Source organism: Pseudonaja textilis, chromosome 2 (genome assembly GCF_049901715.1).
Source record: "Pseudonaja textilis isolate UNSWEBS1 chromosome 2, rPseTex1.2, whole genome shotgun sequence".
Lineage (NCBI taxonomy): Eukaryota > Metazoa > Chordata > Lepidosauria > Squamata > Elapidae > Pseudonaja > Pseudonaja textilis.
Genome location: NC_141991.1, coordinates 976,730 through 987,548, shown reverse-complemented (window position 1 = coordinate 987,548; position 10,819 = coordinate 976,730). Strand labels below are relative to the sequence as shown.

The 10,819-nt window shown below is 42.4% G+C and overlaps 1 protein-coding gene across 1 annotated transcript; it reads right to left on the bottom strand.

The window, feature by feature from the left end:
- Positions 1 to 1,057: 1,057 nt before the first annotated feature.
- Positions 1,058 to 6,590, bottom strand: LOC113450751 (uncharacterized). Its single transcript, XM_087928458.1, has 3 exons — positions 6,099 to 6,590; positions 4,328 to 4,453; positions 1,058 to 2,806 (listed from the first exon to the last, which is right to left on the bottom strand). Exons 1-2 carry the CDS (start codon positions 6,576 to 6,578, stop codon positions 4,361 to 4,363), a joined length of 573 nt encoding a protein of 190 aa, XP_087784584.1. The 5' UTR covers positions 6,579 to 6,590; the 3' UTR covers positions 1,058 to 2,806; positions 4,328 to 4,360.
- Positions 6,591 to 10,819: the final 4,229 nt, after the last annotated feature.

Below are 10,819 nucleotides of genomic sequence, written 5' to 3'. Positions count from 1 at the left end.
ACAGAGGGTGGAGGTGCATGAGAGACATGAGCACATGCACAGAGATGCATGGTACATGGGGGATCTTGCACAGGTGTGCGGTGCACGGGGGCTGCACACACATGTGCAGGGGGCATGGGGAACCCCCCTGCCCGCATTGCCTTCTGGGTGCTGGCTCGTGAGTGCAATTTTCGGCACAGGAGCTCAATAGGGTTAGCCACCACTGCGCTAGGAGTTAGATAACAGAATTCAAGGAAGGTTGGACTTAGTTTGCTTGTGGCGATGTAGTGATTCTAGTCTGATCCCTCTTTTAACTCCGCCCCCAGATTCTGCCCTTCTTTCCCCTACAGAAGGTCCATAGGGATCAGCCTATTTATCCATGGATCAACTTTTACAAGAACCTGCCAATTTTTGTTTGTCTGCTACAAGGTAAGTCTACCTTGCTTCCTTGACAATACAAAGGAAGACAAATTGCTACTGGTTTTCCCGGGATGATTCTTCTAAAGGGATTCCTAGTGGTCTCTGTTAGGAATGTAAGTCACCTAACAGTTGGGTTGGAAAATATATAAACCAGGATAGACATTTTAATACTGTCTCTTTAAGGGAATGCTAAAATTGTAATTGGATGTGGTTCCTCAAGCGGCCATAAGATGGAGCCAGAAACCTGGGTTGTCCTGTTCTGTTCTCTTGTTGCTGAGAGTGTTGCCCTTCCTACATTTTTCCCTGTTGCTGATAATAGTTATTCTTGGGTTTGATGAACTGTTTTTAATACTGGACTTTGATATTTGGATTATCCCTGGACTACAAAAATGACCGCTATAACTGTGAATAACTTGGACTGTTTTGTTGAACTTTGCTTAACCATTTACTGGAAGTAAAAACCTACATTTTACTATACAGTGTATCTGTGTGCTGGTTGTGTGTTATTCTTCACTACTCTCACTACGTCTCCCCGTGTGCGCTCATTCTCCTAACGGGGAATTACCTCAACAGTCTCCCATCCCAATTCTAAGCCAAGTCACTATGGTTAGCTTCTCAATCCAGCCCAAATCAGCTTGAGTTTTTCATCTGAGGAGAATTTGCCGACTGAGGCTTAAAAAAGGGAATCTGGAGGATTTTTCAAGGGAGAAAAGTGAACGGGACTGAGAGGGGGAAGAGAATGAGAGTGTGCATTTCTTGAACAGCAGTGGTAACGATAATTTTATTTCTACAATGTACATTCTTTTTCCTACAAACTCAGTGCAGCAAAATAGTAAAATATACAATATTTCCAGCACTACATCGTGGTTTTACAAGTTTCCAACATTTTTACAAGTTTAACAAGTTTTGCTCTTAGAACAAACCCTTAGTTCCATTTTAGAAACTTTGAAGCATATTAGGACTGCTAACTATTTTCATGGAAAACAGGGTGTAGTTAAAAAAAGTCACACCTGGGCAGTCTCATCTAATCACAGGAGAGATAGATAACGTGTAGGAGCAGTCCTTGATAAAATGGCAAAGAAAAGGAATGGGTGTGGGCCTATAGCAGGGTCCCCAAACTTGGCAACTTTAAGACTTGTGGACTTCAACTCTCAGAATTCCTCAGCCAGAGATGGTGGCTGGAGAATTCTGGGAATTGAAGTCCACAAGTCTTAAAGTTGCCAAGTTTGGCGACCTCTGGCCTATAGCAATAGCACTTTTGACTTATATATACTGCCCCATAGCGTTTTTCAGCACACTCTGATCAGTTTACAATGTCAGCATATTTCTCCCTTATATAGGGAAACTGGATCCACATTTTACCAACCTCAGAAGGGATGGAAGTCTGAGTCAACCTTGAGCCAGTCAGGATCGAACTCCAGACTGTGGGCAGAGTTAGCCTGCAATACAGCATGCTAACCACTACATCATCCGAGCTTAACTGCCTATGGAAAGAAAAAATCCCTTTTTGCGATCCATATTTCCTACTGAATAAGTTTGCCGTAAGGCTGCAGTGCTTCTCCCAAATCCTCTACAGAGGACAAATATATTCAGGAATGAACCATAAATGTATTCAGGAAGGTTGTGGCTCCTATCGCAGAGCAACATCCCTTACAGACATCGATCTACTGATCTATTCACTTGTGCCCGTCTCAACTAGCCCTCAATTTACAACAGTTCATTTAGTGACCATTCAAAGTTATAACGGCACTGAAAAAAAATGATTTATGACCATTTTTCACACTTATGACTGTTGCAGCTTCCCCTTGGTCATATGATCAAAATTCAGGTGCTTGGCAACGGATTCGTATTTATGATGGTTACAGTGTCCCAGGTTGAGGTGATCATCAGCTTTTGTGACTTCCTGACAAGCAAAGCCAATGGGGAGGCCAGATTCATTCAATAACAATGTTAACTCACACATTTTGCATTGAAACCTTTGCTGCTTTTATATGGCTTCTCTGCTATATGCATCCACTTGTTATTCAAGAGGTTTGTTTTTCCAAACAAAACATCCCATGTTTCTGAGCAGTTATATATATATTTTTTCTTGAGGGAATGTTCCCTCATTGAATATTCAGAATACTGATGGTTGCACACCATCTCTATCTCCTCTTAATTCTGACTTTTTCCCCCGCACACACACTGAAATTCACTTTGTTTTAGTTCTGATCGCCTTCTTCAGGCAGGAAAGATTCATTGTTTTTATTTCCTGAGTGCCTGTGAGCCCCTGTTGGATTTATGGCTTTACCTTTGATTCCAGAACATGAGGAAAAATATTTTATTGACTCCTTTCAGTGGAATTCATCCGCTTTTTCAGATCTTCCCCCTTGGAAGGTCTTCTTGTGCATCTGTCAAATGGCATATTCTGAGACAAACAGAAAAGCACTTATGTCATGCTACCTTCCAACAATTAATTCCCATCGTAACAACTTCTGCAACAAATTCTAGTGTTGCTTGGTCTCCTCTTTCCTCTTCCAATTGACCTTGTCTTTAAAAGACTACCTCATCTTCCCCTTCTGTTTGACCCTAGAAATCCTCTGTCAGCCTTCAAGAATCCTTCTTCTGGTTGTCTTTCTGGCTGCCATAGAAAGTGGGGGGGAGAGTAATTGGACTATGTGGGGAGGGAGGGAAGAGTGCTGGAGGCTTGAGAGGGTGAACTATAAAACTTGGGGAAATTTTCTTAACTATGCTTACTTGCTTACTATGCAGCTGCAGCTTCTTATCTATCTATCCATGGTCAAGGTCAAGCACCATGGCGAGCCAGATGTCTGAAACACCACCTGAAGATGCCCCACATGACGTTATGCACACCTCAGACTGGACGGCCATTTTGAATTATTGGGGGTGGGAACATTGGCCTAACTTTCTATGGGTGATTTTCGCGCCTATTTGCCTCAGATCTGATGCTACTATATCAATTTTCAGTAAAAGTCCTTTTCTCTAAAACAATGGAGTCTAAGGTTTTCTTTCTTGGATTTTGAATGGAGCCTCACCTGACACCCACATTCAAGCATTCTCATTTAATGGTTTTCTGAATGGCCCCAGCTTGGGAGGATCTCATGATCAAGAATATTAATATTACCTCTCTTTTAAAGTAACAGAGAATAGTTCACATATCAGTAAGATACTGATTTCCTTAAAACATTTATTTTAATTAAACACAACTAATGGGCTCACTCACTAACCTTTTAAATCCCATTTGATCCATCACATCACTTTAGAACTACGTTCAATTTCCCTAGATGGCCACATTTCAGTTCCCAGAATCCTTCATTCCTGATCAATCTGTGCAATAGGACAGATAAATCAATGGGCCCAAAGGGTGGGCGGCTTCCCTTCATTATGGCCAAGCGGAAATTAGGTAGCTCTCTGGGGGTAGCTCAATTTGGATTCCCACCCAAAGCAAGGGTTTAGATTTCCTGGCCTCTTTCTAATGTAAGACTACATTACCTGTGCCAAAAGGTTACAGATCTTGTCGTAGAGAAAATCTATCTGGCCGCTAATAGTTAATATTGAGTTGATGGCACATAATCAATCCATCAAGTTATGGGTCCACCTGACAGAAGTTGGAAACATAGGGGGTGGGGGGCAGCTAGTTCAATATTATATGCTCAACTGGCAGCAGGTCACTAGATTTTCTAGCAGTCAGTGTTCTTTTTTCCGCATCTTCTGCAATTTGATCCTTTCAAACAAAGTTTCTAGGAATCAACAATTCTATGATGGAAACTGGGACCTTTTTCCTCTCCAGAAAATGGCATTTGGCTTGATGGATCCTCAGATGTGAAGGACCGAGCAGCCAACTTGTCCTGGGTTTTAAATAGTAAGAACTCTTTTGGTTCAAAGCACCCCATGAACGTTTGCAAGGACTGACATTCTGAATCCTTACCTGGTCAGTTGGCCTCCCCATCATTCTCTTGATTTATCTCCAAGGAACCTTTACCTTCACAATCTCGAAGGCCTCTTCCTCGAATTTGGGAGGTTTGAGCTTCGTACCTTCTAGGTTTTGAGGCATCTGAAAAAGGAAAAGCAACTTTGATTCAACTCAAAGAAGTCCCGAAGAAGGTGCCCACCAGGCCTGCTTTCCATGCCTTCCAAGATGAGTAATGCTCAAACCAGTTGAGGGAGATGGAACCAAAAGGTTCTTCTCTACTCCACCTGAAATGTTGGTTAGAAAAATGGGCTTTATACAATTCTAAAACAATCTGAACTGAAAGGTCTCAAAACATCGTTGTCAATGTCTATTATGGAAATTCTCAGACATCCAGGTCATGGTTGTCGAAAGGTGCTTTTTCAAGAGACTACTGGACCTTTTTGTTATCCTTTGAAGACGTTCCGCTTCTCATCCAAGAAGCTTCTTCAGCTGAAGCTTCTTGGATGAGAAGCAAAACATTTTCAAAGACTAACAAAAGTCCAGTTGCCTCTTGAAAAAGCGCCTTTGGGACAATTGTCAATGTTTTTCCACTTTAGCTATCTGAAACGTATGTTTATCCATTTGTATGGAGCAAAGTAAGTCAGGATCTGAATTACAATTGTGCGCTGGTGACAACTGTGGACTGCTGTGAAAAATATCCGAAGCCACTTTCTTTGTATCATTTTTCTTTCCATTTTTCTTAAATTTCCCCTCCTATTTATCACACTTTTTCTTCTATTTCTTTCTCCCTTTTCTTCCTCACTTTCTATCCGATTTTTTCTTCTAAACTAAAAGTTTTAATAAACATTCTATTAAAAATATCAAATGTCTCCTGGCTCTAGTAATCACTCGGAGCAAATCCTGTGCAACTGCCTCCTACAAGCCTTTTTGGGTTGGCTGATTGCAACCAATCCTTGTTCTGTTCCAAGGATCAGACCATTAAGTGAAATGATCAGTAGATGAATATCATAGCATTTTAGGTGTGACTGTGACTGTGCTTGCAACTTCACTTCAGCCTTCCAGACTCAATTTTTGTTATCCTCTCTGAAGTAGGTGTTTTTAACATTTTGTACATTCTATTGCAAAGACGTTAATTCTAATATATATTTCCCATTGTAATCATTTATTACTTTTTAAATCTTTGGATATCATTCTTAGAATTTATAACATAGTAAATATTTTAAAGCCTTGGTTTAATACAGAGGTCTCCAAACTTGGCAACTTTAAGACCTGTGCACTTCGACTCCAAGAAGTTGAAGTCCACAAGTCTTAAAAGTTGCCAAGATTGAGGACCCCTGGTTTAATACCATGTGGGGTTGGCTCCAGTATTTGCAAGTAGCGTAAATAGGGGAAAAATGGATTGAATAGAAACGCAATGTATGAAAATTTGGTTTACAAAGTATTGCAGTCCTCACATGACAGCAGTTATTCAAAGTTGCTATGGCACTGAACAAAGGGGAAAAAAGAGAAATTCCAGTTCTAAACACCTTCATAATCCGAGGATTAGTTGTTTTTATATAAGTACAAAACTAGGCAGAGTAGTATTGTAATATTACTTGAAATGAAAGAGTACACATAGACCATCATTGGGGCTGGCAATAAGGTCCGTGAAACGGTGACTCTAGTCCCCATTTAGCAACCATTCACAGTTATGATAATAATGAAAAAGTATCTTTATAAAAAATCCTTACCATCCCCCCGCCCCGCCCAATTTTCTCCTTTTTTAAAGCTTTTGGGGACTGAATACCTCTTCAGCATCCTGTGGGATGAACTGCCTAAGGTGCAGGAGCCTCTGACTCTCCAGATCAACTTCCACCAAAGTCTCTTCACCCTTGACTTTCATGCAGAAATCCAGCTTTTTCCTGCCCACCCGAACTTTTCTATTGATGTTCGGATCTCTTTGGGGTACAGCCTTCCCTCCGGTCTTCCCAGAGCTCCCCTCCTGCAGATCCTCCTTGACTCTTCCCAAGGAGGCCAGGAAATCTTTGGTATCTTCTTCCAAAAGAGATGGTGCTGCGGGAAACCCAGCTGTTCTTTTCAAGAGTTCCTGCCTTTGAGAATCCCAGCTTTGGTGTATTTCGTCCTCTGACTCCATCTTAATGTGGGATGGGCCATCCTTGGTCAAAAAGCCCCTGATGGTCCTGACTTGGACAATGAAAGGGTCTCTTCCCCCATTCTCAGTTCCTTCTTTTTCTTTGCATACCACGACACCCTTCTCTTCCTCCATAGTTGGGCCTCCTCGCGGCTACAGAAAGGAAAAAATAAGTAGTAGCAAATAACAACATAGAAGGACCCCTTTTCTGTGTTTGTAGTATCCCTCTTTATGATTTGAAAAAGATTCTTTTTCTTACAATTAAGACCATTTGCTGCTGTTAAAGATTCTTAGATGATGCTTGGTAGCTCCTTAATGTAACTGGAATAAAAATGAATAAATTAGAGCCTGAGCTCCATTGAAGCTTCAGGTTCTTTGAGCCTCCCCATTCCCTTTTGATGTCCCTCGGTCTTTCCGTCTCCCCACAATCCTCAGAGCCTCCCTTGCTCAGGGTTTTGGCCTGTAGGTTTGGGGCCTTTACGTACAAGGTCCTCCGAGCCTGGAATGAGCTCCCTTGTCTCTGGGAAATTCTGGTCTTTCAAAGGGGTATTTAAAAAACTCTTAATTTGATTAGTGATTCAGTTTAGGGCCTGGTCATTCTGCCCCACTCTTATTTAGATGGCAGTTGGAAGTGAACAAGTAAGTTAAATTATTTTCTGTGGAGATAGATATACAAGTAAGTACTCACTTAGCAACCACAATGGGGACTGGAAAATGTTGCTAAGTACTAAACACTAAGTGAAAAATCATATGATCATGTTAGATATCATTTCCCCTTCAATATTAACCAAAGTGGCATGGATGCTAAATAGAATATCACATGCCCACAACTTACAATTTTATTGTCAGATTCTCCATTGACTGCTTGTCACAAGCTGGTTGGGAAGAGGAGAAATGGTGATTAAGTGGCCACAGAACACTGTGGCAGAGGTGGTATTCAGCCAGTTCTGACAGGTTCTGGAGAACCGGTAGCGGAAATGTTGAGTAGTTTGGAGAACCGGCAAATACCACCTCTGACTGGCCCCACCCCCATCTATTCTCTGCCTCCTGAGTCCCAGCTGATCGGCTGGGTCTCCTTTGGTTGCCCTGCACAGGAAATCGGAGCTGGAAAGCAGGTTAGTGGGGTGGAGAGGAAATTGGGATTTTACAGTATCCTTCCCCTGCCATGCCCACCAAGCCACCACCATACACCAAGCTATGCCCACATAACCGGTAGTAAGAAGAGTACGAGTCCCACCACTGAGCCAAAGCAGTGGTGGGATTCAAACCCACACTACCGGTTTCTATAGGCAACTGAGGCTGAAATGGAGGAAGGATATATAAAATCTCAGTCAGAGGTAGTATTTGCTGGTTCTCGAACTACTCGAAATTTCCACTACAAGTTCTTCAGAAGTAGCAGAACCTGCTGAATACCACCTCTGAGCCAAGGTTTTACAACACAGCTTTGATCGTAGCTAGGAGTACTAAAATCATACAGGCAATGAGTGGTTAATTTGCAGGGACAATGAGGAGGATTATGTAGTATTTGTGTGTCTGTTTGCTTTACTTTGATTCAAGAAGCCTTTCTTTTTCTAAAGAGTCCCTTCTGTGTAAAACGATTGATTCAGTCATGTATCTTTGCAAAAAAATAAATAAAAAGAAAAATTAAAACCTTGATCTTTCGGCTTGATTTGAACCTGGGATACAAGATTGGCACTCTTGCTCGATTCCACTTCCCCACTGGCACAACCATACAGACCTGGTTGAAGAATGCTTTCCTTTCAATGTGGACAAGAGGATACAGGAAAGAACCAGTTGGGAGCCAGCCCTGGGTTGCTGACATCTGAGTCTTTTTCTGACGCAGAAATTTGAGAGGAGCAGAAAGGACTCCCCACATTTTCGCCTCCCTTCTTCCTTGTTGCTCAGATCCAGACCATCAGATCCAGATTACTATTCTCTTCCGTTCTCTTGCCTCTCTAGGGACTGCAGTCCTCCGCCATGAAGTGGAGAGATGAGGGTGCTAGGGTGCTGGATTCTCCCCTTCCTCTTCCCAGCCACACAAAAGCCCGCATCTTGCAAGTATCACAGGAGATGAGCTCTGGAAGAGTCCCCCTATCAGGTATGTTCATGAGCCAGAGCAGAGTTTAGTAACAAGGTCAACCAATGAGAGCTGGAGTTGAGGCTGAAGCAAAGAGAATCTGGGCGTGGTTTATCCGAAAACTAGGCTCTGCTCTGAACCTCATAACTTGCCATCTGCTTCTGTTTGAGTTTGGTCCATGTTGGAGAAATCTACAACTGGTATTGTAAATTGCTATGTGTTTATAAAGAAGTGAGTAAACCTCAGCCATCACATGTTTACGTTTCTGATGCTGAATTTGCGCTGCAATACTCTGAACCATGTTCCTTTGAAACAAATGCCTCTGACCTGCCCTACAGGTTGTCTGGTCATGGAAAAAGCCAGCACGTGGGCCACTAGCACCCACTGAGTTCCGGAATGCAGCAGCCTGAATTCTTCCTTCCTCACATGCGAAATGTCAACAGGGCAGGGAATCCACTCTTTTAAGCCAATGAATTCTGTCCTACAGTTTTGCAATGTTAATTCAGCACCAGAAAAATAAACACAGGTGGCTGTTTGCTTCATTGAACATCTTTATAAGCATAATAAGTAAATTATACAAACTAGTTGTAGATTTCTCCAACATGGACCAAACTCAGACAGTAACATATTGCAAGTAACTTCAGTAGCTCAGAAAGAGAACATCTTTTTCACTTTAGTTCAGCAAGCAAGAAAGAGAGAGAAAGCATTTTCATTTTCAGAGCTCAACATAACTGCGAGTTGCAGAGCAATATAACGCCATGCCCTAGGCCCCTTCTAGTTTCAGTTTCCAGCCCTCGGCTACTTCTGAACAAGTTTCCAAACTGTCATCATTGGCTGATTTAGTTGTTATGCCTATTCATTGGCTGACCTTGTTATACCATCGTTAGGAAATGAAGTTACCGAACAATTATTTGGGTTGGAAAATATATAAACCAGGATGAACATTTTAATACTGTATCTTTAAGAAAATGCAAGAACAGTAATTGGGTGTGGTTTTCTCAAACGGCCTTAAGAATGGAGCCAGAAACCTGGTTTGTTAGTCTTAATATAAAAAGTCAGAAGAGAGTGTGTCTCGGTGAGTCTCTCTGTTTTCCTTCTGTTGAGAGTTACTGGTCCTCTAATTGACTGTTATTCCTGGATTTGATGTTAGTCAAGGAATCTGAGCTATTTTGAAATGCAGGCTTTGTTATTGGATTATCCCGGACTGAAAACATTATTGAGTTTTTACCGTGAATGACTGGACTGTGTTTGAACTTTGTGCGTTCTGGAAGTAAAAGTACACATTTTACTGTACAGTGTATCTTGTGTGCTCTCTGTGTATTATCGACACTCCTCTCATCGTCTCCTGTATCGCAGCTCATTCTCCTAACGGAGAATTTTTTCAACAACCATGTCTATTCCAATTATGAATATACTCCCAGCCAAGTTCCAACAAAATCTCTTTCGGCTGTGGCTAGCTGGGAAACAAGCATAGCTTGTTCTGACTGGAAGCTTCACAAAATGGCACACACCCCCTTTTTATTATGCTATGTGGGTCCTCCTCAGGCTCACACTCAGAAAAGTTCTGCAGGCAAGATCTTTCCAGGTTACAATTACAGAACTTAACAGGCTTGAGTTGCCAGGATGATATCTTCCAGCGACGCTGTACCAGAAAATACTTGGCAGAGTCTAAATAGATGCTTCACCCTAATTGTTGAACTCCTGCAAACACCACTCCCTTTGGCTCCTCTTTGTTTCCTTATGGGAGGGGGCATTGCTGTCTACACTCTGCCTTTGCTCCTGAGTGTTATGTTCTTTTATGAGTTTCCCCTTCTCCTGGCAGCTCTGCTTTATTATTAATGCACATTAGGAACAGGCTCCAGCTGTTCTTCTGCCTCACTGATCTCCAACTCAGAAACTGGCGAGTAACTGCCAGGGTGGTCCTGGCTATCTCTGCCTCAGCCAGAGCACTGCGTCCAAAACTCCAGGACTGACCGCGTTCCTTCCCAAATATCTTTGTAGGAGTCTGCCCACCCATCACAACAACGTTAGGCCTAACTCATGCAAGCCTTCATCTTCACTGGATCATTGATTCAGGCCCATCTGTTGATTCAGCCTAGAAAAACAGGTCTCCTGAATTCTCCCCTGCCTGAGGATGCTTACGTTTTGGGGTGATTCTGTGGAGAGAGGGCCGTCGCCCTTGTCAGCCCGTTCTCATTGGATGAGTCTTGAGGCATTGGCTTTTCTGCTTTGGGACGTTGGAGGAAGCGTGTGGCATCTCATTCTCCAGGCCTCAGGGCAGGGGGTGCAAAGACAGCTG

Bases quoted from the DNA above. Each gene is read 5' to 3' on its own strand.
- LOC113450751 (XM_087928458.1), bottom strand. From the start codon at position 6,578: ATGGAGGAAGAGAAGGGTGTCGTGGTATGCAAAGAAAAAGAAGGAACT. The intron at 4,454-6,098 runs GTATTCAGTCCC...TTCCTTTTTCAG, and splicing joins TCCCACAGGATGCTGAAGAG to ATGCCTCAAAACCTAGAAGG.